The 27,268-nt window shown below is 55.8% G+C and overlaps 3 protein-coding genes across 5 annotated transcripts; 1 reads left to right on the top strand and 2 right to left on the bottom strand.

The window, feature by feature from the left end:
- Positions 1-794: 794 nt before the first annotated feature.
- Positions 795-12,837, top strand: ECI1 (enoyl-CoA delta isomerase 1). Its single transcript, XM_019648656.1, has 7 exons — positions 795-906; positions 1,003-1,116; positions 5,095-5,222; positions 9,518-9,664; positions 10,553-10,674; positions 10,757-10,935; positions 12,321-12,837. The coding sequence occupies exons 1-7, from the start codon at positions 855-857 to the stop codon at positions 12,485-12,487; spliced, it is 909 nt and encodes a 302-aa protein (XP_019504201.1). The 5' UTR covers positions 795-854; the 3' UTR covers positions 12,488-12,837.
- On the bottom strand, positions 12,631-16,670 carry DNASE1L2 (deoxyribonuclease 1 like 2). Its single transcript, XM_019648657.1, has 8 exons — positions 15,978-16,670; positions 15,552-15,712; positions 15,372-15,460; positions 15,194-15,277; positions 15,020-15,120; positions 14,835-14,947; positions 14,477-14,728; positions 12,631-14,031 (listed from the first exon to the last, which is right to left on the bottom strand). Exons 2-8 carry the CDS (start codon positions 15,693-15,695, stop codon positions 13,978-13,980), a joined length of 837 nt encoding a protein of 278 aa, XP_019504202.1. The 5' UTR covers positions 15,696-15,712; positions 15,978-16,670; the 3' UTR covers positions 12,631-13,977.
- Positions 16,671-16,768: 98 nt separating this feature from the next.
- On the bottom strand, positions 16,769-26,672 carry E4F1 (E4F transcription factor 1). 3 transcript variants are annotated; one of them, XM_019648648.1, is made up of 14 exons: positions 26,403-26,672; positions 23,878-24,029; positions 22,740-22,845; positions 20,179-20,372; positions 19,964-20,084; positions 19,700-19,852; positions 19,441-19,610; positions 18,897-19,106; positions 18,546-18,654; positions 18,182-18,399; positions 17,742-17,940; positions 17,517-17,659; positions 17,384-17,446; positions 16,769-17,301 (listed from the first exon to the last, which is right to left on the bottom strand). In XM_019648648.1, exons 1-14 carry the CDS (start codon positions 26,557-26,559, stop codon positions 16,945-16,947), a joined length of 2,352 nt encoding a protein of 783 aa, XP_019504193.1. In that variant the 5' UTR covers positions 26,560-26,672; the 3' UTR covers positions 16,769-16,944. The 3 variants fall into 3 exon arrangements, with proteins under 3 accessions (XP_019504193.1, XP_019504194.1, XP_019504195.1); XM_019648649.1 differs by having other exon boundaries at positions 18,546-18,651; XM_019648650.1 differs by having other exon boundaries at positions 19,700-19,759.
- Between the last annotated feature and the right edge of the window lie 596 nt (positions 26,673-27,268).

Raw genomic sequence — 27,268 nt, 5'->3', positions numbered from 1 at the left:
CAACAATAAGGAACGCCACTCAGCAAGACACCGCCATACATCAATACAAATAGCTATGAGGTGATACACCAAGTTTATGAAACCTTACCAAGCTGTTTGTACAGGGCTGCCAATGTAAGCACACGGTGGCAAGTTAGCAAACTTAATTGTCAGACCTAGTCACTAGGCTATGCTGCCCCCAAGCCCTGTGACTGAACTACCAGTCTTGATTCCCTTTCCCACCACAGGCAGGAGGCAGAGCTCACACTTCAGGCAGCCCTTGGCTCCCATCAACCCTCCCTGTGTAGCATCCTTTTCATTAGTCGCATTTCTTCAGGGGTGGCAGAGTTTTAGAAGCAGCCCTGGTGTAATCTTGCCAGGGTCTCCCAAGTCCCTTTTTACCCCTTAAACCCTCTCTGGCACTTGTGCTCCATGACGTCTGTGTCTTCAGTACAGCCGCTCCCAGGTCAACACTCATGCCTGGTTAACGATCTTTGCCTGGTTGGGGAAGCATGCCAGCCTCCCATGGGTGCAGCCGTGGGTGGAAGGGGAGTGCCGGTCTATACTGTGGGGCTTGGGGAAAGGGCCTGGCCTGAACAGGCAGCCCACTCCAGGTCGGACAACCCTCCACCTCGCAGCCCCAGTGCCCTGCTCTGTGAAGCCCTCGGCTGGGCCCATTGCACCTGGTTAGCCACGCAGCGTGCGGCTGCTCAGGCCTCCAGTAGGAGTAGACTGAGGCCCTGAGTTCTGAGGATTTAAGCTCTGGTTACTGTGGTGGGGGCGTGGCCGACAGGGGCGGAGGCCGTCATCCGCCTCGCCCCGCCCCGAGCAGCGAAGACACTCTGGCGCCGTGACCCCGACCGACTGTGGTCAAGATGGCGTTGACGGCGGTGGTACGAATCCCAACGCGCGCTCTGCTTCGCCCGTGTGCGTGACCTCCGGCTGGTGGACTGACGGGTTGGGGGCGACAGGTCGGGTCGGGGAGGGTACGCGGACTAACAGACTTCGCGCTGCGGTTCGCAGGGGCCCGGCTCCGGGATTCAGCCCTCGGGTGGATGGAGCCGGTAGGCGGCGTCGAGGTCAGCACGCAGCGCTTTGGGAGCCAGAGGGTGCTGGTGGAGCCGGCCTCAGCCGCAGGTAAGCGTTCCCGGCGTCCTCGAGCTCTGGAGCCCGGGCCTGCCGCACGCCGGGCCTTACCCGCCCCATGCATTGGCCCGCGCGCTTTCAGAAGTTGGCGATAGTGCGGGGGCGCCTGACGGGCCATAGTTACCCAACTTCCTGAGCGTTTTATTTTGCCAGTGCCCGCTGCCAAGGGGTAAGAAAGGTGAAATTGAATAATGCTGGCCGGTGCTGGCCCCAGAGCATGCCCCATATGCAGTTCATTGTTATTATTCTCCCCCACCTCCAAACCCAGAACTGGAATCCAGACTCATGAAAGTTTTTGAATTTACAAAGGCCACAAGAAAAAGCCCAATTTTAAAGTTCCTTTTGATCTTAGAGCTTAAGGGTCATCAACCACGGTGGTTTAAATGTTTGGTTTTTTTCCCCCAGTTCATTTTGAAGATAAAAATATTCCTGTTTTTTTTAAAGTTTGGGGGATGTGTTCCTTTATATAAGCTATGAAATTGAAAGTATTTTAGTATAAAATATTTTAATTTTTTTTTACTATTCCCACATGGTGCAGAACCCAGCAGGGTTTTTTCTTCCTTATTTTTTTTCCTGCTTTTACTTTTATTAGCGTTTATTTGATGCTGAATTTACTCCCGGGCCATAAGTTTTTGTTTCTTCAAGTTTCTTCTGGGAGATCTTTTACTTCTGTGCTTCCTGTTTTTCTGGTTTAGGAACAATTTGTTCTTTTTCAGTTAGGATCATCGCAATGTGGCAGGGAGAGCTCATGAGGTCTGTGCTGCATTTTGGGAGCTTTATTCTTGGAAGTATTCAATAACCAGAGAGTCTACCTCTAAACCCTTAAGTTCAGCATTACTCTCTGCATTTTTAAGCATGTGCAGTAAAAACATGTGACCCTTAAGCTCTAAGATCAAAAGGAACTAACTTTAAAATTGGGCTTTTTCTTCTGGCCTTTGTAAATTCAAAAACTTTCATGAGTCTGGATTCCAGTTCTGGGTTTGGAGCTGGGGGAGAATAAAAACAATGAACTGCATATGGGGCATGCTTTTTGGGCCACCGACCCTGCCTCCAACCCCACTGTTTGGCCTGGGCACACCTCCCAACTCCAACATTGTAATGACGGAATGGCACACATTGCTTTTGTAATGTGACATCCTTTAGATACTTGCTGGCTTTTTGGATATGCATACCCTTGATGGCCTGGGCAGTTTCACGAGTGTTCTTAAAATGAACCCGTAGATGAACCCCTCAATTTACATGATTTTGTGGGATTTTCTGGGTCAAGCGAATAGTGAACCATTTTCAGAGGTCACCTCAGGCCACTTTCAGGAAGAACCAGCAGGCATTTTCCCAATTAAAGCCAGGAGCCACAAGTGGAATCACTCCTAACACCACCACCACCCATCAGAACACGTCTATCTCCAAAGGGGCTAGAAAAGGTAGAAAAGCCACTTTTGAAAGAGAAACCTATGCTTTTTCTACCAGAGAGCACTCCAGAACGGAGTCCTGAGAAGGCTTGGGATCAGAGACGGGCAAAGTTTTAGATTTTAGGACATGCTGCCATCTAGGCCTCAGCCTTTCAAGATGGAGGCCCTGGTGTGGTTAGGGGAAGCCATCCCTTTTTACCCCCAAACACATACACAGGTTCCACACTGTTGCCCACACCTGGAACAGTATCAGGGCACCACATTCCTTGGTTCAGTTTTCTTGTTTAGCTCCTCTCTCTGACTTGGGGCTGCCTGAGCCTGGTGATGAGGGGCTGGCCTCAGGGTAGGCCCAACTCCAAGTCCAACAAAAACCGGAATTCCTTAAAGAATCATGTCTGTGGCACATTTGAATATATATGAAAAAGTGCAAAAACACATTTAAAAGTATCGGAATGGATGGTGGTGATGGCTATACAACATTGTGAATATACTTAGCGCCACTGGATCGTACACTTAAAAATGGTTTAAGTGGTCAATTTTATGTAAACAAGAAAAACAGTAATGTTTAGATAATTTTTTACCAAAGTGCTTCCACACCCCACCACGGAAGAACTTCCTAGCTTCATTGGCTTAACATGGTAGAAAGTCAAGTTTCAGGTCAGAAAGCCAAGTCCAGTTCTGTCGTCATTGCCGGACCCAGTTAGCTTTCAGGCATCCTGAGGCTTGGATGAAGTAACAGAGTAAAAGTGCTTTAAAAATGTTTTCATTTAAGTGCTGTTACTGAAGCTGATTTTAGATGCCATTTAACAGTCCATTCAAGTAACATTTATTTAGCGCCTCCCCTGTGCCAGGGGTGTTGTTACTTACCTCGTGATGTCCAAGGTCATCCAAATTCCTCTTGGTTCACTCATGTTCGCCTTTGGCCTCTTACCTTTCTCCCAGTGTCCTCAATTCTGCCTCACCAGGCTCTGCAACAGTCCAGGGTCAGCTTCAGAAATATCCTTCTGAACCAAGTTTGGGGAGCTTGCTTCTGGAAGTCTTGATTGCTTCTTGTAGGTACATATACATACCTGTAGCCAGTTAATAATTACTTCTTCCTCATAAATCAAAGGTCTCAGAAAAGAGACCTTTGTTGCCTTCAGGACTTAGTTCTTTCTCCTAGAGAATGCTTTGTGTTGACTGTCTGGAAAATTTACAAGGTCCTGACCAAGGAAACGCACCCAAAATAAACAGTGGTATTTATAAAGCCCTCAGGGTCTGTCCTTGGGCCAGGAAGTGAGATCAGATGGCCCAGCCACTGCACTGTCCCCAGGGGCAGGCCCTGTCCCTCCTGCTTTCCCTGCAGCTGGAAGAATGAATGAATACAGGAGCACCTGACCCCCAGTATTTTCCACTTCTATCCTGAAATAAGCGTGAGCCAGAGCACCTTACTGTATTCCTCCGTGCACATCTAGTTCTCAGAGTTGGCTCGCTCCTCAAGAAACTAAGGCCGGGCCAGCCGAGTGGCGCATTGGTTAAGAACTGGCTTGGGATGCCAGAGGGCCCCAGTTCGGATCCCACATATGAGGGCCAGTGACACTGCCCTCCACAGCTAAGATGCTTAACAACAGCTCGACCTGGAGCTGGGCTGCCATGGTTCGCTGGAGCTGGGCTGCCATGGTTCGCTGGCAACGGCATAGGCTGCAGCCCCTGCTGCAGTGGGTTGCCATGGGCTACCGTGTGTAGCCAGCAGCCAGCGTGAGCGGCCAGCAGCCGCTGTGAGTGGCCGTCCAGAAGCCGGCGACTGATCTGCCTCACCTGGGAAGAGCGCAATGATGGTGNAAGCAACGTCCTCCACAACTAGACTGAAGAACAAAAGGACAGCAACTTGTCTGTTCCCCATCCCCCAGTTCCCCAGCGCTGTTGCCATTCCCCCATTCCCCAATAAAAATCTTTAAAAAAAAAAAAGTTTTATTAAAAAAAAAATTTGTACATGAATGTCCGCAGCAGCATTATTCACAATAGCCAAGAGATGGAACCAATCCATGTCCATCAGCACAGGAATGGATTGACCGAATGCCATGTGGATACAACGGAATATTAACTCAGCCTTAAAAAGGAATGAAGCACTGGAACACGCTACGGCATGGGTGAACCTTGAAAACATCTTAAGTGAAAGAAGCCAGACACAAATGGTCACATATGATTCCATTTATATGAAATGTCCACAATAGGCAGATCCATAGCAACAGAAAGTAGGTGAGCGGTTGCCAGGAGCTGGAACAGGAGGGATGGTGACCACTGGTGGTTGAGTACAGGAGTTCCTTCTGGGGTGATGGAAACGTTCTGGAACTGGAGAGTGGTTGTGAGACAACATTGTGAATGTACTTAGTGGACATGAATTGTTCACTTTTCAGTGAATAATTGATTCAGTGGTTGATTTATGTTATGTGAATCTCACCTCAGTTGTAAAAACCCAAAACCCAGGTAACTTCACTTGGCCAGATGGAAGGTGCAGGATGACTGGGGGTGCTTTTCCAATGCTGGAGGTGAGCTTTCTCTTTGTTTTCTTTCACATTAGGGGTCGCTGTGATGACGTTCAAGAACCCCCCAGTGAATAGCCTCAGCCTAGAGCTGCTAACAGAGCTGGTCATCAACCTGGAGAAACTGGAAAATGACAAGACCTTCCGAGGCGTTGTCTTAACTTCGGTGGGTGCTCATTAGATCCCCAAGGCCCCGAGTTCCCTGACCAAAGTGCAAACCTGTTACCAGATCAAAATCCAAACTCAGAGACTCTCTGCACATCACATGGTGTGGAATAACCAGGCGGCCCCAGATGCAGGTGCCCAAAAGAGGCTTCCAGGTGACATTTTTGCAGGGACAACTGTGAGCCCATACTGATTCATGAAGGGTAGACCCTGCACAAACTTAGCAGTGGATTCCTAGGGTGCCCTCCGTGGGTGCCCCAGTAACAGTGCTCGTATTGAAAGCCGTGCTCTCCATTCCTCTTTGGGCAGGTCTGACAGTGCAGTTCTCAGAGGGCAAACTATTTCCTTCTGAATTCTCGAGGGGAACTTCACCATTGCCCCCCACAAGCCAGCAAACGAGTCTGTGGGAGCAGTATCATTGCTGAGGCCTGGGAGGGGCAAGAGGCAGTGTCTTTTGAACCCAGGAGGGTGGGACTAGGAGTGACCTGTCACGTCCTGCGTGGCAAGGGCAAATGGGACACGAGAGGGGCGGCACAGATTGAATAAGTACAAGAGACAAAAGTAAGATTTAAGAGCGAGACCAAGGGACTCAGCCTTCAGAGATAGACTGAGCCACCGGGTCGACGCATGGTTTTTATTGATTCTTTTCAAGGAAGTAAACTGCTGTGCTGTGAGTCATTAACCGTGTATACTGGTGTGCCTTAAGGCCTTTTCCAATGACCTTTTCCCAATGTACTCCAGCAAATGCTATGCCTTCGTACTCCACCACATTGCCCCAAGACATAATTACATGTCCTCCCAGGGGAGACAGNCCACATTGCCCCAAGACATAATTACATGTCCTCCCAGGGGAGACAGCTGATATCATTCCATCAGGTCCCAGTCAGACCGAGACGCCCCCCCGAGAGAGCTTTACAGATATCATTCCATCCGGCCTCAGTTTTCCGAGACACTCTCTCGACTAATGGGTCAGAGGCTAATACAGGGTGGGGGGGGGGTCTAAGAATCGGCTGTAAGGCGACAGTGACCCTGACGGGAGAAGGTGCAGTGGTTGATGAGAAGGGGAGCCAGGTGGTCCTCAGAACCTGGGCTGGTGTTAACACCCAGAGCCACAGAACTGGGGACCTCATGTGTTCCTGCCTCCCGCCAGTGGGCAGCAGGCCCACCTGCTCTGCCAGTCGCCATGGGTAGCAATAATAGACACAGATAAGACCAGGGTAGGGAGGTGGAGTGTGGACCCAACATAACAGGCCCTTTGTTGGGTTAGGAAGAGCACTGGGATCACCTTCTAAGTTAAAAGGAGCCACAGACAACATGAGTGTCCCCCAAAGCTAAGTGTCACCATATTACAGAGACCAGTGGGGACGTCTTACCCTGCTGTCAGTAAAAGTGCAGGAAGCAGATGGCCACAGCCTCTTTCCGCCAGGGTTGGGACCTTTCACTGTGGGTGTGCACCTGCTTTTTTATCCCTCAGGTTGTCCCGGGGGTGGCCTGGTATTGCAGCTCTGAGAGCCTGCCTGCCTCTGACGGGGGGGAAACCATCACTGTGCCAAAGACAGGGACCAACAGGGGCCTCCCAGGGGCTGGGAGTGATGCTTACATCCGGTGGGTCCTGTGCAACTGGGGTTTGCAGAGCAAAGCCTGGCCCCGTTCCATGGGAAAGAGATTATTCTGTGTTGCTCCGAGAGTGGGACTAATACTCGTGGTTGTAGATTCTTGAGGGGTTGGTGACAGTTAGAATCCCAGAGAACTTTTCTGACAATCACAGCTGCTGCCCAGAGATGCTAAAACTGCCTGGGAACTTTTCACCCCTAATAGTTTGTGAAAATACTCATTTAAGATGTCATTTCATAGCATGACGTTTTCTTTATTGTGCTCTAAAAATGAGAGAACTGTGTGTCACCAAACAGAGTACCTTCAGAAGGAAAGAGGTGAAAAACCGTCACTTACTGAGGCCCCTGGCATGTGTGCGTGTGGGCCCGGGGTACTACACAGGAGGGTCCCTGCTGCCTCCGGCCCTGGAGGAGAGGAGCCAGCATTTGTCCCTCCAAAACCCATGTTCCCCCCACTACCGTGTGATCTCCCTCCAAATGTCTCTGTGTTATGTTCTGTACTGAGTGCCTGCCATGCATGCACAAGGCCCACCCAGTGGGTCCCAAGTAGATGAGTGTGGAATGACATCATTTTAGTGTCCTGTGGCCAGCGTCACAAAGTGTCACAGAGTACATAAGCAGAGTGGCTTAAAACAACAGGAGTGTATTCTCTCACAGTTCTGGAGGCCACAAGTTCAAAATCAAGGCATCGACAGGGCTGATTCCTATTGGAGGCCCTAGGAGAGACTCCTCCTTGGCCTCTTCCAGCTCCTGGCGGCTCCTGATATTCCACGCTTGTCTCCGCCACTCCAGTCTCTTCCTCCATCTTCACATATCTGCCCTGTATTTCTGTGTCCAAATTTCCCTCTCCTTAGAAGGATTCCAGTCACGGGATTTAGGGACCCCCCCCTACTCCAACATGACCCCCTCTTGATCACATCTGCAAAGATCCTATTTCCAAATAAGGTCATGTTCACAGGTCCTGGGGGTGAGGATTAGATCCTGTCTTTTTCAGGGACACAATTTTGCCCACTACAGACGTGTTGCTAAGTCATAGAAACAGGCTGCCCCACACCCCTTCTGGTCTGTCTGACAGGGTAGGATCACGTGGTTTTTTCTGTCTTCCAGAATAGAACCTTTTGCCTTTGATTTCCTGAAGCGCTAGCACTGTGGATGAGTGCTGTTAAGCTGCCCGGCATCTGTGCTGATAAAATGTTGGGTGCGTGGGGGGAGGGGGCCAGGAGGTTATGGTGGGAAAAGGACAAGGAAAAAGGCAGAAAAGCTGACTGGAAAGTCTGGCCATGTCCTTAAAACAACAGCAACTCTGTCCCTGCTGCCATCTCTCCCGCAATCAGGCTGGTTTCCAGGTCTGTCTCTGGCCCACGAGGGGCAGTAAACTTGGTGTAGCAATTGTGCATCTTGCCGTCTCTGGTCTTTTTAAGTTACAGGACTAGCACACGTCCCGTGGAAACAAGAGGTCAGCCTCCAAGTATTGCCCCCACATAAGCACATATGTGTACGAGAGAAAAGGGGTTCAGATTCTACACCTTGTACTGCGACTTGATTTTGTCACTTAGCCTAAGGATGTGAAGTGTGACTGTCCCATACTTTATCTGCCTGCTCCTCACAGACAGTGGGTGGTGGCTCTCACTAGCAGCATATGGTAGCCATCAGCAGTTCTCGTCAGATCAGGCCAGCCTGTGGGGGCCCAGCCCCCAGCTGTGGGAACATCTCCTTTGCTCATAGGTGCTGTGACCACCACACTGGTGGACCAGGGCTGGGTGTTTCCACATGAAAGCTGCTGAATCATCCCTCTCCCATCTGCGTTCTTGGCCAGCAGTCCTTTGAACACCCAAAACTTGGTGCCCACTGCTGGAAAGCACCATTGTGCTGGCAGCGCTTGACCCCAACCTGTGTTTGCTCCCCTCCCTTCCTTGGCAGCTGTGTCAGGACCTGGGGCGTTCATCTGCACAGGATGCACATCCCTTCACGCTCATTGCCCAGGCTTCTGTCTCACATGTCCCAGCCCAGGGCAGAGGTCTGGCTTTTTTTCTTTTTTTTAATTGGGGAACAATGTGTTCTTCCAGGACCCATCAGCTCCAAGTCAAGTAGTTGTTTCAATCTAGTTGTGGAGGGCGCAGCTCAGTGGCCCATGCGGGGATCAAACCAGCAACCTTGGTATCATGAGCACTGCACTCTAACCAACTGAGCTAACCGGCCACCCCTTGAGGTCTGGCTTCTTGATGGTCCTTGCCCCTTCCTTCCCTGGCCTCATTCAGACAGCAGCACCTCCCAGGCTGCACCAGTCTGCAGCTTGCTTGGCTTGTGGGGATATAGCAACATGTGCCCCCCACAGACTGCCCCGAGTCCTGCACGCACCTCTGAGTTTCTCTGCCTGGGCTGCCACACACAGGTGTGCAGAGCCCAGTGCCTTCATGTCCCTGGGCAGGGTGGGGGGGTCGGGGGGACTACCGTGCCTGCCTCTTTTGCTTTTGCCAGTTTGAACTTGGAAAGGGAAGAACATCCCAGGACATAGGAACCAAGTCGGAGAGAGACTGAGGCTGAGTCCGTGGAGCCCCAGCTCTGGGCTGGGAATGACCTCAGCCCTGCGGCCCCTTGAGCACCTGTGGGCTCCTCTTGTTCTGGGGGCACATTGCCCTAGGAGGTGGACTCTGATGGGGCCCTGGCTCCCTCGCTCACCTAGGACTGCCCCGGGATCTTCTCAGCCGGCCTGGACCTGACAGAAATATGCGGGAGGAACCCAGCGCACTACGCCGAGTACTGGAAGGCTGTACAGGAGATGTGGCTACGGCTGTACCTGTCCAACCTGATGCTGGTTGCCGCCATCAATGTGAGTGTCCCCACTCCTGAGTGGCGTCACGGAACGGAGTGGGATTGGGGGGGGACATGGCCCTGCTTTTGGAAAGCCCTCAGAGGGGAAGGGGGCCTTGGGGAGACCCTCAGATGTGCACAGGTAATCATGCTATTACAGACCAGCATGACATGGTGACAAGGTGGGGTCACCTTGCTCACTGGGGTGGGAGCAGGACCCAAGAGCCCATGGTTGACACAGCCCAGTGAGAGGGCTATACAGGGAGCAAGTGGGGGGTTGAATCCACATTTTAGAGACACCACTTTGGCCTCACCTGGAGACGGCAGGAGCAGGCCGCTGAGACAAGGGAGTGGAGCTAAGACTTGGGAACCAGTGTGCCCTGAAGAGATGTGGTGATGACCCAAGTAAGGTGCAAGGAGGACCTGAGCTTGCTGGAGGGGAGGGATGGTGAGAGGTAGGAAGACTCCAGTGGCAACTGACAGTGACCTGCCGTCTCTGTTTGGGACAGTGAGGTACATGAGTTGAGGGCAAAGATACCCCGCTGGGGATGGCAACAAGCCTGTGGGCGTGACATGACAGCTCTGGCTAAATGCACATTTGGCATTTTAGCATCCCAAAAAATGTAAAAGGAAAGGCAACTTGCTACCCTGGCTGGTGGATAAGAAGAGTGGTTTTCTGGCCCAGAGAGAGCTGCCGGCCCGGCCAGTGCCCTGGGACTCCGGCTGATGGGCAAGCCTGGGTCCATTGTACACACCCAGCCCAGTGTTGGTGCAGCGCCCTGGGGACATGGGGCACTCCAAGAGTTCACCCCCTTCAGCAGGCCATTCCTCAAGACCCCGGGTCTCTGGAATACGATTGGGACCAGCAGCAAGCACCCAGAGCCTGGTGGTCTTGCTTCCCCTGCAGGGAGCATGCCCTGCCGGAGGCTGCCTGATGAGCCTCACCTGTGACTACCGGGTTATGGCTGACAACCCCAAGTATGCCATTGGGCTGAATGAGACCCTGCTGGGCATCGTCGCCCCCTTCTGGTAAGGCCAGGGACTGTACCCTCACTCTACTTGGCCCGGGGCTGAGCCCCCAACCCCAAGTGAGTGGGTGCCTGCATTCCAGGTTCAAAGACACCCTTGTGAACACCATTGGGCACCGAGCCTCGGAGCGTGCTCTACAGCTGGGGTTGCTCTTCCCGCCGACGGAGGCCCTCCAGGTGGGCATGGTGGACCGGCTGGTGCCTGAGGACCAGGTGCAGAGCACGGCGCTCTCGGTGCTGGCCCAGTGGATGGCCATTCCAGGTGAGGAACACAGAGAGGGGTGTCAGCTGTGCGTATTAGTGGGCGAGCAAAGCCTCTTCCTTCCCCTCTCCCCCTCTCTGCCTTCCCCAGCCTGGCACTCCTGGTAAGACCAGCATGGACATGCAAACTGACTTAGTGTCCTGGGGCCACTATAACAAATTACCACAAATTGGGGTGGGAGTGTGCTTAAAACAACAGAAATGTGGGCCGGCCGAGTGGCTCAGTTGGTTAAGAGCTCGCTCAAAGGTTTGAGCTCTGAGCAACAGCGGTTCGATGCCCAGCCCAAGCTGAGCTGCTGCTGAGCTGCCAACAGGTGGCAGGATGGCGCAGCTAAAAAAAAAACACAAAAAAACAGAAATGCATTCTCACAGTCCAGAGACCAGAAATTCAAAGTCAAGGTGTGGGCAGGGCTACGCTCGCTCCAAAGGTTCCAGGGGAGGCTCCTTCCTGCCTCTCCAGTGTCTGCCGGCTCATAGCATCCTTTGCCTGTGACCACGTCACTGCTGTCTCTGCCTCCATCTTCACATGGCCTTTTCCTCCTTTATCTCAAATCTTTCTCCTTTCTCTTATAAGGACATTTGTCATTGGCTAAATCCAAGGTGATCTCATCTTAATTACATATGCAAAGACGCTTTTTCGAATAAGGCCATATGCACTGACTGGTTCTAGAGGGGTGGTTAGGACTTATGCATCTTTTTTTTTTTGCATGTATCTTTTTGGGGTCCACTGTTCAATCCACTTCACAGACAGTTGAAAACAGCCTGCATGTCTGTGTATAGACATAGGTCTGGTTATATCACCTGTGATAAGGGCCAGGATCAGCAGACTGTCTATAAAGAGCCAGGTAGAGTGCTGGCTTTGTGGGTTACATGGTCTCTGCCACAACCATGGCACGAAGGCAGCCACAGAGAGGACGTGAACTAATGAGTATGTGGGTGTTCTGATAAAACTTAGGGCCACTGAAATTTGAATTTCGTATCATTTTCACATGTGACAAATACTACCTTTTAAAAATTGTTAACAATATAAAAATGTAAAAACCATTCTTAGCTCACAGGTCATGGGAGGCTGAGATGGCCGACCCCTGATTCAAATGAGTGAATACTGTGCAGCCATTAATTATGATGTAAAAGGATATTTAGCGACATGGAAAATATTCTCGATAATATAGTTGAGTGAAAATAAGTTTAAAAGGCAGTTTTTACAGTATCATCCTGTATGTTTTTGAAAGAAGTCAGTGGGCAGTGGGAACAGGTGATTTTTCATTCTCTTTGTATCTTCTAAGCTTTCTACCAGAGTTTCTGTTGGAACTCTGTTAGGAAGGTTGGGAATGATGCCACTGTCTTAAAGAGTGGGTTTTTATACGTGGACCCTGTTTTCATTAGACCATGCTCGACAGCTGACCAAGAACATGATGCGAAAGCCCACAGCTGACGGCCTGCTGAAAAAGCGTGACGAGGACATCCAGAACTTTGTCAGTTTTATCTCCAGAGACTCCATCCAGAAGTCGCTGCAGATGTACTTAGCAAAGCTCAGACAAAAGAAAGGCTAAGGGCTAGTTCAGCACACAAGGGGTTTAGGCCTATACGCCCTTCAGGGCTCCTCTGGTCTCCGCTAAGGGTTTTAAAGTAGGTATTTTCCAGTTTAAAAGTCCTTTCAGCTCTTTGTTTTGCTGATCTCAGAAGGCCCTGTTCCTTGTAGGTAGTGCCTGAGGCCCACCACCACCCACCAGTGCCTTTTCTGCCTGGCAGGTGGGCTGGGTGGGGTTGGTAGGCAGTGTCTGGGTTTGGGAATCATGAACTGGCAGGTGGGGCCGCATTGGACCTCAGCATTGTCACCACTGAGTATTTCCTTTCCTAAAGAAGAATCATGAATAAAGTCCTCGGGCTGTCCCATCTCTGATCACTGGATTGTCCGATTGCTGGAAGCCAGGCAGCCAGGGTCCCTGATGATCCGTACAAGATCCCCCGCCCCAAGAAAAGCCCTCCGGCCACCACATTTCACTTAGATGGGGAGTGGGAGTGTATATAACAATTTAGAGAAATCGGGGGAACTTGGAGAGGGACAAGGGAGGCATTCCTTGAGAGGTGTCCTATGCTGTGAGTATCCTAGATCTTATTTTAGAAAAATTTCGCAAGAAAAACTTGCTCAAACTTGAAACAAAGGCTTTTCCTCCCATACAATTCAGGACAGTTCCCAAATCCTGCCAGACATATGATGTTTCAAAAACCAGAAACTTCATCAAGCCCATCAGTTATGCCGTGTGCCCCAGCTTTGCTTGTTCCCTATCCTCAGGCCTCAGGGCTTACCAGGGACAAAGGCCACTGTCCTGTCCAAGCCCAGGGCCCCTGAGGAGGAACCTACCCAGGGACAGACCACCTCTGCCGCTACCCAGGAAGAGATGTACACCGGGAGGTGTGCGAGTTCTGTGGGCAGGGCCTTAACCCTTGCAGTGCTGGGCAATGCAGGACCTATGATACAGACCAGTGCCTGAGGCGTCCTACAGGAGAGACATCCGGCTGGGAGATTAGCCTTGCACATCAACACTGTCCCTGTGTGTAACTGCTGATCCCCACTGCACTCAGTACAAGTTCTTGGAAACATTTTCAGTGGTTTGGTGTGGCAGTTCCCAGCAAGATGTGAAATTGACAGGCCAGGCTGTGCCTGTTCCCTAATGGACCTGCCAGACTACAGGACGGGTTTGTGCTGCAGTAGGGCTGAGTGCTAAGAAAGGACACAGAGGCCTCTGAGCCAACCTGTATGTGGTCCTGGCCGAGTGCTCACGCACATTTATTGAGCACAGCTATGCCCAGCACTCTGGGGTGCTCCTCATACTCCTGTGAGGTAGGTGGTGGTAGCCCATTTTACAGATAGGGAAACAGGCTCAGTGGTCCCATACATGTCAATGGCCACTTGTCCAGGGCCAGCCGACCCTGCTCTGCGGCCTTGTTGGGGGTTGGCCTGCCACCCGGAAGAAGTCCTGTGGGGCGGTACCTCATGGCCAGTCTGCAGGCAGTGTGCTCTGGCCAGGCCTCGGGCCTGTCAGTGGACCTTGAGAGTCACCTCCACAGGAAAATGGTCACTGATGGCAAGGGCCTGGAAGGAGATGCAGCTGAGCCTCAGAGGTCCTGCTGGGCAAGGCCTGCCCTCCCTTAGGCTCCACCTCAGAACTGCGCTGCCCCCCTCCTGTCCCCACCGGGCCCCAGGATGGAGCCCACTGGGTGTCTACAAACCACTGCATCTGGGGGAGCAAACAAGTGAGGCCTGGGCTGTGCACCCCGGCTGCTGTCTGCAGGTGGGGTGAGGACACAGACGGGACCCCCACCTCAGGAGAGACAAAGGACATTCTAGCCTGCCATCCCAGACTTGTTCCACTCAGCCAGAAAGCTTCTAGGAGCCTTTTCCTAGAAAGTAGTGCAGGGAGGGCAGGGCCAGATTGACTGAGGCTGGGCCTGGCTCTGGGCAGCAAGGAGCTGGCTCCTTACTCCTGCCCACGCAGGGCGGCCTGGGGATCCCCATCCCTGCCGGGCTCAGCACTCACCTGAGCCTGGTCCAGGCTGAATTCCTCCTGGAAGTCATGCACAGCAGCCGACTGGGGCTTCAGGCTCTTACGCAGGCGGGCTCCGCAGACAACGATGCGGTCATAGGCACAGTCCGAGTTGCCCACTGTGGTGTCGGCGCTGTCCGGAATGAGCCACTTGAAGACCTCGCTGCTGCGCAGGCGGATGGCCACCCAGTCCTGCTCCCGCACATAGCTGCAGTCGGCATTGAAGTCGCCCAGGAACAACATGTCCTGCGGGGAGACCAGGGTCTGAGCCCGCCTGGCGGAGCCCATGCCTCTGTGGCTGCCCCCAGGGCGCACCTCAGGAGACCCAGCGCTGTGCGGGCGCAGGGCTTACGTCAGTGCCCCACTTGTCAATCACGTCCAGGTACACGTCGTAGAGAGCGTCGATCTCCGCTACTGCATGGTGCGGCGCCGCATGCAGCGGGACCAGCACCAACTCCTTGGCAGCTGCGAGAAGGGGTGGGTGTCAGAGGCAGGACAGAGTCTGAGGGGGCGGGGCCCACGGGGGCGGGGCCTCACCCGAGCCGAGGGCTGAGAATTTGACCACGAAAGGTTCGCGGCTGAAGGAGTCCTCCGGGTCTGGGTACTGGTACGTGTCCACGACCGACACCGAGTCCTTCCTGGAGGCAAAAGGCGGGTGGGCGCGCTGAGCCGGTCACCTCCTGCCCTGCGCGCCGTGTCCCCGCCCCTCACCTGTAGACGAACAGGTACATTTCCTTGTACTGGTCCCGCCCCAGAGGCTCGCTGCTCACGAAGCTGTACTTGTGCCTAGACACGCTGAGGAGATACGGGCCAGGCCCTGGGTCAAGGCACCGCGTCGAGGCCTGGGATGCCGGCCGGAGCTTGCGACGCTGGGCCCTGCCCACCACACCTGTTGATCTGCTCCAAAAGCGCAGATACGGCGCTCAGGTCCGGGTCTCGCACCTCCTGCACGAGCATGACGTCATAGCCAGCCAGGATCTGGGAAGGGAACAGCCAGGGGAGCGGGTCACGCGCGGCGGATTCGCCTGCGGAGCCCAGCTGCAGCCCCGCCTCAGGTCCCCGGCCTCACTTGCGCGATGACGTTGCCGCAGGCAGGGTCTGACACTTTGCTGTCGCCGAAGCTCTGGATGTTGAAGGCTCCAATGCGCAGCGCCGCTGCCCCGGCGGCTCCCAGCGCCCAGAGCGCAGCCAGTAGAGCCCGGGGCCCGTCCATTGCGAGGAGCAGGAGGGCTGGAAAGGACAGACACCTCTCACGTGAGCGCGGACCTGGAGTCAGACACACCCAGCCACCTCTCTCCTCCCTGGCGCGGGATAGGGCAGGGTCTACGGCCCAATGCTAGCTGACGCAAAGGCGCAACGTCCCCCGATGTTCTAGGTCTCCCTAGGGTGGTGTGCTGGGCTCATGACCATTCTCTTACTCCGTGGAAAACTGAAGCCCAAATAGAGGGATCCCAATACCATCTGGCTCCTGGCTCTGCCCAGACCCCAGACTCACCTGAGATGTGGGTGGGGTGGTATCAGAGGCTTGGGACCTAGATCCAGGTAGAGCTCTGAGGTCCAGGCTGGGAGTGTTCGTGGCACAGGTCAGACCACAAGAACTTGGTCTGACAACAGCTCTGGTGCCTGGGCATGGGCGGGTATTTGAGGCCTTGGTCCAGGGAGGGGCCGGACTGTTCTGGGTCACACCCCCTCTGTGGAGTTGAATGCCAGAACTCCTGGCTCCCATTCCCATGGAGATCCCCCCACCCCAGGGCAAGGTGACGGGATCCACCCTGAGCCTGCTCTGGGCCTGTCAGAACCAGGATTCAGAAGCTCCTGCCAGCACCCCAAGAGCTGTGTCACAACTGGGGGAGATGGCCAGCGAAGTCCATGGTCCAGGCCTTGTTCTTGTCCCCACCCCCCAGAAATCAGGTCACCCAGAATCTCCCTCCTTTGGCTACATCCACGCAGGGGATGAAGGCAGCACAATTAGGGAAGATGAGCCCCACTCATTTCCCTGTGTCTCCTGCTGCTTTCCTTGCATGTCGTCAGGGGCCCCTGGCCCCCCAGCCTCAGTCTCCTGCCCCAGGGCACTTTGGTGGGCCTCAGGAAGCTGGGGCCACGGCTCCTGGTGGGCAGGGCAGCAGGAGGTTGCCCGTCCACATGCCAGTGACACCCACACACCGCCAAGGTGCCGCCAGCCCCATCAGGAGCACTGGGCGGATGGCCAGGCATGAGTATAGAGGGATCCTGCCAGGGCAGTGGTGCCAGTACCCAAGGTTGCCACTGCCGCAACATCACAAGTGGTGGGTTTTCATGTTTTATTGTAAAGCAACAAAAATCTTATTTACATTCCCATAGCTCTGAACATCTGAATTCTGTGCCCCATCTTCTCTGTACCAGGCCGGACAGGTGTGAGTATGGTGCTCCAGGTCCTTGCCCCTGACCCAGCCCAGCCCAGCAGGACCCTAGAGGTGCTCACGCTAGACGATGACCGTCTGCACCTCGAGCTGGCCCTCTGGTGAGGCGATGACCAGCTCGCCCGTGTGCTCCAGGATCTCAATGTCCTCCGATGAAACCATGGTCACAGTGGCCTGCTCGGTGCCATTTGCACCTGCACGGGCTGTAAGCACAGTGCCCTCGCTGATGGCTGAGGCCAGAGTCATGGCCACCTGCTCCGTCAGGCTCTCAGGGGTGGCGATGGTAATGGTGTCGGCAGCAGCCGCCTCTGGACTTAGCCCCGCCTCCTGGTCCATGGTCACGTTCTGTACGATGATCTGGTGCCCTGCGCTGGCCTGGTGCACAATTTGCTGCACTACCTTCATGATGTGGCTGTCCACCTGTGGGGGGCTCACGGCTCAGCCCACAAGTCTGGGTGAGGGTGCCAGGCTGCCCCTCCCCACCCCTCCCCCAGCTCCTCACCTCTGTCTGGGTGCCCTCGATGATCTCTGTGGCTTCGCTAATCTCTGTGTCATCCTCGGTGGCCTAGACAGAGTCAGAGGTTAGCCTTGCCTACCCCTGGGCCCCGTCCCAGCCCCAGCGGCCCTACAACCACCTCAATGATGTACTCCTGGGTGTCGGCCACCACGGATGAGAACTCAACCAACACGGTGTGCGGGTCCTCGGCAAGGACAGTAGTGGCTGCTGTGGGGCTCTCTTCAGACAATAGCAGCTCCTCCACCTCCAGCAGGCAGCCCCCTGTGGTGGGGGTGGGGGGGTTGGTCAGGGCTGGGCAGGACTGGCGGCCTACCATACCTCGCCCCCTCCCACCAGCCCCCACCTTTGGTGCGCAGGTGCCGGTTGAGCGTGCCATGCTCAGCGAAGCCACGGCCACACTTGTAGCACTTGAAGGGCTTCTCCCCCGTGTGGTGCCGCACGTGCCGCACAAGTGAGCCCTTCTCCCGAAAGCCTCGGCTGCAAAACGGGCACACGTGCGGCTTCTCCTCCAGGTGTGTCCGGAAGTGCACCTGCTGGGCATTCTGTGGAAACCCACCATCAGGGCCAAGTTGGCCTGCCCTGAGGCTTCCCCCAGCTGCCCTCTAGGCACCAGGGCGGGGGTGGGATTCATGGGCCAGGGGGGAGGGGCCAAGCCAAGACCGAGCAGGCTGGGGACCAGGGGGTGATGAGAGCTGGGGCAGGAACAAGAGATGACTCTGGCCCAGGGATGGGGAGCCAGTGGGTGGGGGATCAGAGGCCAAGGGCCAGGGCCAAAGGGCCCACCTTGGTCTTGTAGCGCTTGCCGCACTCAGGACAGGGGTAGGGTCGCTCATCTGAGTGGACGCGCCGGTGGCCACGGACATGGGCAATGGTCTTGTAGAGCTTCCCACAGTCCCCACAGCGGAAGCGGCGCTCGTGCACATGCACTTTCTGGTGCTTCTTGAGCAGGTAGGCCTTGGGGAAGGCCTTGCCACACTGCGCACATGTGAACAGCTTCGGCCCTGAGGCCGCACACACAGTCAAGCCAGGTTCACCCCCACCCCAAGGGCCCCACCCTAACAGCCTGCTGCCTGCCCACTGCCCAAGGAGGCATTCTGGTCACCCACAGGCCATCCACTGCCCAGTACCCCACCCTCCTGCCACCCACCTGCATGGCCCCTTTTGTGGGCCTCCAGGGTAGCTGCCGTTGGGAAGGTCTCACTGCACTGAGGGCACAAGTGGGTCCTGGGCACAGCTGAGGCCTCACTGGCCACCTGCTGGGAGACCATAGCACACCTCCAGAACCCACCGCAGCCCAGGCCCCAGCAGTACCAAGGACAGAGACCCAAAGCACTGCCACCTTGGCAGGCTATCCATCTGGGGCCCAGGGGTAAACAGTTCAGGGGACAAAGTGACCACAGGGAGAACAGCAAGGAGGCCGGAGGCCGGGCCAGTGTAGTGACCTGATACCCGAGGTTCAGCCCCCAGGAAGGAGCACGCCAGCAGTGTAGACACCTACTGTCTCCACCTGCTCCACCTCCAGTAGCGGCAGTTCTGGGGGACCATCTCCCAGGGGCTGGGGACTGGATGTGGCAGGAGGGGCTGGCTCCAGGGTCCCCTCCTCCCCAGCGACCCGCTCGAGAACAATGCCGGAGTTCTGCATGGCCTGATGCAGCAGGTTCTCCCGACTGTCCTCACTGGAACAGGGAAGCTCCTCAGGGCCCGGAGGCTGCGGAGGCGGCGGAGGGAGGGAGGTTGGCCAGGTGGCTTGGCACGTGGCACCCACCTGCACCCACCGTACAGGGCAGACCCAAGTGGCCCGGGACCACTGTGCACACTCAGGAATGGCCCGTGGGAGGCCCACGGCCCGCTCTATATGCCCTCGCCTCACCCGCCCCACCATGCCCCTCCCCCCCTTCTGGCAGCCATTGGTCTCCCAACACCCCTGCAACCAGCCAAGCACCAGGAAGGCAGGCCCTGGTTAGTCCATTTCCCACTGGAGCCAGTGCCCAAAAGAGAGCCTGGCATTAAGCAGAGAGGCCATCCCCCCAGCCAGCCCCCACCTCAGGGGCCAGGGCTTTCATGCCCAGGGGAAGCTCTTGCATCTGGACATGGACTTCATGAATGATGGTGCCCTTGGCATCTGTCACCAGGTGAATCACAGGCGACGTCTCCATGGACTCGCCTGTCGCTGATGATGATGTAACAGTCCCCACGGTGGAGGCACCAGACCCTTTAAGGCAGAACCAAGACAGTCCTTGAAGAAAACCCTCTGGCCAGGGCAGCTCCAGGGCTGGGGCAGGGAGCCCGCACCATGCTGACCTGCAGGCGTGTCCTCTTTGCCGACCACCACGTCCTTGCTCATGCTGAAGCGGATTTTTTCTGTGCATGGGGTGAGAGACTTGAGGTGCCGGGTCAGGGCACCAGACTCCCGGAAGCTCTTCCCACACTTGGCACATTTATAGGGGCGCTCATCTATGCAGAGAATGGAGTCAGCCTCAGGTCTGGAAGGGAGGCCTGGAGCCACAGGCTCGCTGCACACCCCCTGCCAGGAAGCAGAAGTGTCTCAGGCCTCAGGCCGCTCACCTGTGTGGCGCCGGTGGTGCCGGATGAGTGAGCCCTTGGTCCGGAAGGAGACCCCGCACAGCTTGCACTCATGGTCCTTGCGACTGCTGTGGGTGACCATGTGAGCCTTGAGGATGCTGCCCTGTGGTGGGAGGGGTGGGCAGCGTGGCTCAGGAACCTCCCTAGGCAGGAGGCCTGGGCCCCTTAGCTGGCACAGCCCGAGGTCGCGGGCTCACCGTCTTAAAGGTCTTGTGACACAGCGCACACACGTAGCGGCCATCCTCGTTCACCAGCAGCTTGACCTGCGCCTGCTCACCTTGCCCAGCCAGCCCAGGGCCCTGACGGTCAGGGCTGCCTAGGGCCTCTGCCATCTCGCTGTCGCCTGCTTCTGTCTCAGCAGCCACAATGACCTCTTTGATGTGTCCACTGCCTAAAGAGAAGTGGGTCAGCCTGAGCCTCGGGGTGCTGTGGGCCCTGCGGCCTCCTGGGATCCCAGACCAGGGACACTGCTGGCGAATGGTGGAGCTGCCCAGAGACGCTCCAGGCCACTGGGAAGTGTCCAATGGGGAGACCATGGTGAGCTCATGCCCCCTCCCCGAAGCCAAGAGGAGCACAGAACTAGAGGGGTCCTGCTACCGCTAAGGGCAACAAGACTGCTTGGCGCAGAGACAGGGGATGAGCCAGCCTATCTCACTGCCATCTGGCCTGCTCACTGCCCTGACCTCCACTAACGTAAGGTGGAAATGTCTCCAGGGTTGCCCTCTGGCACCTGTTTTGCAGCAGGCAGGTGAGGGACCTGGTCTGGGAACATGAATGCTCGAGACACCTGGGACAGTCTGAGGAAGGAAGTTGGGCTTTTGCACCTCTTGTGGGTGTCGAGGAAGTCTGACAATGTGCAACGCTAAGCTGTAAACACACTTCACAATTTCTGCTCATAAAAATGACAGTGGGAAATGCTTGTGAAGCCACTTTTTAGAAGGCTTCTCCATCAGGATGGCATCATGTTTTGACAAGCCATTCTCTCTAAACAGAATGGAAGTGCCTGACTCAGCAACAATTCAGGGCCTCTCTCATCTGAGCTGACTGGCATGCCTGACCCTTTATCTTTCCTCCGCCCCAGCAGGGAACTTCCAAAAGGGCAGGGGCTTGAGTTCAAGTGTGGCACAGTAGACCAAGGGGTCAGGGAAGGGGGAATAAGCGAAATCCAAGTTTGTTTCCCGAGAAGAGGCAGGAGTGAGTATCCAGCCCCCACGCAGTCCCAGCAGCCCCCGCTGACCATGTCCTCAGCCCAGCGAGGATGGAGAACCCCTAGCCCTAGGACACTGGCAACTGGCAGTTTAGGACTCTGGCCAACCCTGGGCCCTTGGACCACTGAGCAGCTAACACCAAGAGCACTTTGGGGCACCCAGGATGCCTGCAAAGGGGGAAACTTCCAAGGGTATGAGAGAAGCAGGGGTCCTCAGAGAAGAGCCCCCCGAGCTGTTGAGCCACAGATGTGAGCCAGTTGGAGGTGGGGGTGGTGGGAAGGGGCCTGGCTGGCCAGGGGTCTGGAGCCTGGAGATGCAGTCCAAACCCAGGAAACCTGTTTTCCTATATGACACCACCCACCCCAGAAACCAAACGCCACGCCAGGCCTGGAGCACGGCCGCACCTCCCACATGACAACATTCCTATTCCAGAGTGGCACCAGGTCCACAGGAATGTCAGGGGTTAAAACAACATGGAGACAAGGACAGGTGTCCAGATGCCTCCCTGAGGTGGGACCTTGGCAGAAAAGCCTACTCTAAGGTTCCCCTCCCCCAGGCTTCCTCCACCCCTGCTCCCTGCCCCAGCTGGTCCCCAAGGTTTCCCAAGGCCAAGTTCTACCTATTGCCCAAAACTGCTTCCTGTCCATCTGCCCAGCCGACTCATACACCTGCCAAGGCCACTACCCAGGTAACCACCATTCCCTTCCCAACTTCCCAGTGCGTCAGGCCCAACCCAGCCGCCCTCCACTGCTGTGTGCACACCCAGCCCCTGGCTCCTTCCACCTGCCCCGGCCCCGGGCTGCCCTTTGAGTGTGCCCCTTCCCTATGCACGCTGGCTTATCCCCAATTAATGAATGTGTGACCCAATTCAGACCTCTCAAAACCCCCTCCCATACTGCATATTAGAAGGCACTTTAACTTTTAAAAAGCCATCAAAGAAGCTGACTTGGCGTTGTATGCTCATAAAAGCCTTGTGAGAATTAGGGCAGGAATTGCCACATCCACACACGAGGGAGTAAGCGCTGAGGAGGTGAAGGCCAAGGTCAGACAGCAGGTCAGGGCCAAGCTGGAGGAGCAGGTGCATCCCATACACGCCCCACCCCAAACCTCCAGAGCCAACTGTGGGGCGGGGAGCAGGAAGCAAGGGGGTGGCAGAAAAGTGGGGAAGATTCCAGAAGGACCAGGTCAGAAACAATCGAGGGAAGCAGCAGGAGAGTAGCCAGCTCATGATTATGCACAAAGTGGGGACTCCTCAAGGCCCAGGTGTACCCTAGGGCTGCCCAAGGCCACACACAGGCCACGTGCGTCCCCTTTCCTAGCAGGGCAGGGCCTGGTGCTCAATGCCAGATCCTCCTGCGGTCCTTCCCTGGGGAAGGTAGGCATGAGGCCTCAGCCCCTCCAAGGCCAAACTCTGATCTCAGGAGTGCAGAAGGGCATGGGTAGCAGAGGTCCCCAGCCTCCAGCCCTGAACACAGATGGCCATCAGGTCAGCGACACCTCACTTTTGAGAGCCACCAGTAGACAGCTCCAGTGGGGCCATGTCAGCTTACCAACGATATCAGGCGTGTGGCTGATGTCTGCCGTTAGAGCAGCTGCCTCTACAACGATGTGGGCCACAGTGATGGGCTCCTCTGGGCCTGCTGCCGCCGGGACCACCTACCAATGTGGGACAAGGGACAGAGGGGACTCATCTGGAGGGCTCCAGAGCTCCGTTGGCTTGGTGAGCACGGGCTTGGGTTTATGTCCATGCACAATGGCTGGGATGGGGGCTCTCAGCTTTGCCAACAGAACCACCACTCTGAACCCGACTCCCAGCCTGGCCCAGGGGGTCAGCCCCCTCGCCCTAATGTCTCTGGTTACTGAGGAGCACAGAGCACCAAGTGCCCTTGGGGAGGACTCCAGGAGGAAGTGACGAGAGCTCCGGTCAGCTGTGCATGGATGAAGGTGAGCAGCTAAACCCACCAGCCCCAACCAAGAGTCAGGGGAAAGGGCGTGGGGGTGTGGGGCTGGGGACATTCCTGGAGGAGAATGCACCTCTGGAAGGGTCAGAGTGAGACATCTCTGGACCCACTATCCTCTGGGCCACTCCCTGTGGTGACCTGAGGCAACTGGCTTCTCTCGGAGCCTCCTTTCCCACTTCTCTACAGGGAGGGTCACAAGCTCATCATGCAGGGGCGCTAAGGACCTTAACTGTGTGTGTACAGCATGGGGCACAACAAAGTTGGCCCTTTTCATGACATGGTGGTGAGACCCACAGAGACATGCTTTGTTTGTGGGATCCCCAGGAACTATGTGTACAGGACAAGGGACAGGCCAAAAGCACAAAAGCCACCATGATACTCCTGAACCAGGATAGAACCCTGGGCTCCAAGAAAACAGGGACCCCAGGCCCCAGCTGCACAGGCCTTGGCCAGAGGCTGCTGAGAAGGCTGGTCTATCCAGGAAACCTGAGAGCACCACAAGGCTCTTGGTGGCAGGGCCAGACCCTTCCTCACCCACAACCAGATACCTGTCCTCTGCCCGCCCCCATGTCACAGGAAAGCAGGTGTACACGTCTGTCCCAGCACGCCACCTCCTCCTCCCCCTGCTGTCAGGTGAGCCCAAGGAGGAGGCTGAACACATGTGTATGCGTGTGTGTGTGTGTGTGTGTGTGTGTGTGTGTGTTCGCTGTCGGTGGGGGGGCCTCACCTCCTGGCCCAGCAGCGCAGCAGCTGCAGAGGTGGCAGGCAGGGCCTCCTGAGGAGCCCGCTGGCAGACCTTCTGGAGTTTGTGCTGAACGAAGTCCTCCAGGGCGGTGAACTCCGCCTGGCAGCGGCCGCATCTGTGCACGTCGTCCTCATCTGTAACTAGCCTGCAGTCAGTGGGACTTGGCAGGGCCTCCAGGCCCAGGCCAAATCCATCCCAAGGGTGGCCTCAGAACCAGCGGCACTTTCCTCGGCCCTCCCAGAGGGGCCGGGAACACTCTCAGGGGCACAGGCCTCACCCTCTGGAGGTCTGCAGAAGTGGTGCCCACCCCAGGGAGAGCAGCATCCAGCCTAACCATACTTAGGCTGCAGGGATCCACTGAGACTGTAGTGCCCAAAACCCCCACCTCAGAGATGAGGGGAGGGAGGCCCAGGGAGCAGCTAGGAGACAGAGGAATTTGCCCAAGCTGGTTTGGGGACAATGGAGGACCAGGGTTTATGGGGTTTGCATGTGCCCTTGGGCACCTCAGTGGCCATGTATGGGTCTGTTCCCTCATCTGTAAAATGGGCTGACTCAGGGCACGTGTGCAGCATACAGTGGGGGGAGAAGAGTACTGGTGCCCACAGGGCTCTGGCTGAGAGGCCAGCCCTTGGCAAACACAGGAGAGGGGGCACCCTGACCCATGACCACTCTTTTCTCACATAGTGTGTCCTTGGTTCCAAACAGGCGGCACCCCTCTGCTGTGGCGTAGATGCCCAGGGTGGAACTTTTCAGAGGGGCTCCATGACTCAGGGCCATTGCACCTGGGCTGACTAGCCAGTCAGTATCTGCCCCAAGTCCTGCAGGAGAGACCTCCTGCTCACTGAATCCCTACCACGTGCCAGGCACCTCACTAGAAACATCAGCAAATCCGGCCTGGGGAAATGGAGGTGACTAATCCCACTTCAGGAAAACAACTTGAGATTCAAGGCCATCCAACTGGTGAGCACTGGGGTCAGAGCCTGAACCTGAGGGTCTAATCCCGATGTCCTGCTGTTTATATAAAGGGGTGGGGAGGTGTTCCTTCACATGCTGTCCCCCATCAAGGTCAAACCCAGGCCTAGCACACAGAAGGAACATGGTAAATGTCTATTGAGTTAATGAGCAAACAAAGGGCCAAACCACAGCCATGACTCGCCCACAGGCCACCTGACAGAGGGCAGTCTCTTCAAGATGGCTCACAGTCGCAAGCCAAGCACTGAGGTGTCGGCCACCCTCTTACGCCTCACAGCCCACTCACTGAGTCTGACTTGGCACCAGGGTGTTGCCACTGAAGAAACTCTTACCACAGAAGGGGACACACCCAGCCCATGTGACATTGAGAGAGAACATGGGCATGCCCAGCAACCTGCAAAGAGACCCTTCTTCAGGTTGGCCCTGCCCCCAGTGGAACTGCCCCTCCCCAAGCTGTAATAGGGAGCAAGAAAAAAATGTACCAAGAATATGAATGTTGTGGGGACAAAGACCACCACCCCAATATCAAGCCAACCCCCTCCTGTCTGGCCCAGTCTACAGCCTCATGACACAAGCTCAGAGGGCAGAGACTCAAGTTCTATCTCCAAAGTTATCAGTGTCCCTGTGAATGAGCCCAGGACTGTTGTCATCGATTTACATACATGCTGTATTTTCATTCTCACCACCGTACTATGAGGTGGCAGAACGCAGAAGTTAAGGGAGTGTGTTGAGGAGTCACAGTCTTGACACCCAATCCAGTCTGGCTACTTACTAGCTGGGTGACCTGATCACATTCACATTTTTTTTAACCTCAATATTCCTCATCCACAAAATGGGAATAATAATTAACAGTAGCATCCGGGGTTGATTTGAGGATGAAACAAGCTGATGCAGGTAAGTGGTCAATACATTATTATCAGCGGCAGGATCCCCATTTTGTAATGGGAAACGGGGGCTCAGAGAGGTATGTGGCCACCTGCTCAGCACCAAATAGCTATAAAGTGGCAGGTCTGGGACAGAACCCGCAGGCTGGCTGCAGTGCACCAGCTCTCCTCCCCAAAGGCCAGCCCAGAGCCTGTAGAAACCCGAGGCCCCGTCCTCCTGAAGCCCCCAGCCACACCCACCCTGGTTAGGGCCCTAGCGGCCCGTCAGGTGCAGTGGGAGGGGGCCCAGAGAAGGGCAGGGCCGTCACCAACCAAGGAGGCAGAGGGGGCCGGGCCGCGAGCCTGAGAAGGCAGGGCTAGCAGTGGGGGCGTACGCGGCGGTCTACACGGACAGTCCCTGAGGTTTGGGCATCTGAGTGAGCACAGGAACCCACGGGGATAATGGGCACCCCACAGGAGAGGCCCAAGGGTCAGAGGAAACCGGGGACTCGTGGAGGGCTTTGACAGGTCCCGTGAGGACCTCGAAGGTCAGCAAGGAATCCGGGTCTGGGAGAGCCAGACGCGCCCGCAGCTCAGACCATCCGAGCCTTTGCCAGCTCGGGCTAAGCTGTCCCCACACTGGCCGCGCCCCGCCCGGTCCGGCCCTGTTACCTTCCTCGCTAAAGGACGCGGGGAGGCCGAGGAAGCTGCCGGGGGCCAACGCTGCCGCCGTCGCCGCGACCCCGCCCTCGCCCGCTTCCCGCCTGGCTTCGGCCCGGGCTTCTGCCGTATGCGCGGCCGTCACCCGCACTGCCATCGCGCCTTCCATGTCGCAACGCGCCGCAGGAAGATGGCGGATTTACGACCGTGTCGTCATAACAACGGGCCGCGCCAAGGCGAGCGAGAGAGAACGAAGAACGGAGGATGGAGGGGTGGGGCCATGGTGAGTTTGATAGGTGGTGAAGCGGGCCTGAGGGTGTGGCCTGGAACTGCAGAGGCGGGGCCAGCCTTACACTGAGAGACGATGGGGCGGGACTCTTGAGAGGGGTGTGGTTATGGTGGTGCGGACTGACATGTGGATCTAGGGAAGGGCCTGCAGGGCGTGGCTTAGCGTGTGGCGAGGGCGTGGCCATCCCAACGAAATGGAGTCCTGGATCGGCCCGGAAAGGGTTGGGCTCCAGAATTTGCTTCAAGGCTTGAGAGTGGGAGGAAAGTGCAGAGGGTACTCCTAATGTCACTTGGCCAGCCCTGAGCGGGTGCTGCGGCCACAGGCGCCCCACTGGGATCTGAGCTGGAAAAGGCCGGCTGTGGAAACACCGCCGGAGCTGGAACCGGTAGTGTGGTCCTCTTCGTCCCCAGACCCACTCAGGTGTCAGAACCTCCCTTGGTGGTTGCCTGGGTCATGGGAGAAGAAACAGGTTTGGGATGGCTCCCAGGTAGCTTTACTAAGCCTTTTATTCTTTTATATATATATATATATATATATATATATATATATATATTTTTTTTTTTTAAGATTTTTATTGGGGAATTGGGGG

The sequence above is a fragment of the Hipposideros armiger genome, unplaced genomic scaffold (genome assembly GCF_001890085.2).
Source record: "Hipposideros armiger isolate ML-2016 unplaced genomic scaffold, ASM189008v1 scaffold_126, whole genome shotgun sequence".
Taxonomy (NCBI): Eukaryota; Metazoa; Chordata; class Mammalia; order Chiroptera; family Hipposideridae; genus Hipposideros; species Hipposideros armiger.
This window is presented reverse-complemented; position numbering and strand designations above follow the sequence as displayed.

Bases quoted from the DNA above. Each gene is read 5' to 3' on its own strand.
- ECI1 (XM_019648656.1), top strand. From the start codon at position 855: ATGGCGTTGACGGCGGTGGTACGAATCCCAACGCGCGCTCTGCTTCGC. The intron at 907-1,002 runs GTGCGTGACCTC...TGCGGTTCGCAG, and splicing joins GCGCGCTCTGCTTCGCCCGT to GGGCCCGGCTCCGGGATTCA. The intron at 5,223-9,517 runs GTGGGTGCTCAT...TCGCTCACCTAG, and splicing joins GAGGCGTTGTCTTAACTTCG to GACTGCCCCGGGATCTTCTC.
- DNASE1L2 (XM_019648657.1), bottom strand. From the start codon at position 15,695: ATGGACGGGCCCCGGGCTCTACTGGCTGCGCTCTGGGCGCTGGGAGCC. The intron at 15,461-15,551 runs GTGAGGCCGGGG...TTCCCTTCCCAG, and splicing joins GCGGCAACGTCATCGCGCAA to ATCCTGGCTGGCTATGACGT. The intron at 15,278-15,371 runs GTGTGGTGGGCA...GTATCTCCTCAG, and splicing joins CTTTTGGAGCAGATCAACAG to CGTGTCTAGGCACAAGTACA.
- E4F1 (XM_019648648.1), bottom strand. From the start codon at position 26,559: ATGGAAGGCGCGATGGCAGTGCGGGTGACGGCCGCGCATACGGCAGAA. The intron at 19,107-19,440 runs GTGGGGGCTGGC...CCGCCTCCGCAG, and splicing joins TGAAAGCCCTGGCCCCTGAG to CCTCCGGGCCCTGAGGAGCT. The intron at 18,655-18,896 runs GTAGGTGTCTAC...ATGGTCTCCCAG, and splicing joins AGGTGGAGCAGGTGGAGACA to CAGGTGGCCAGTGAGGCCTC.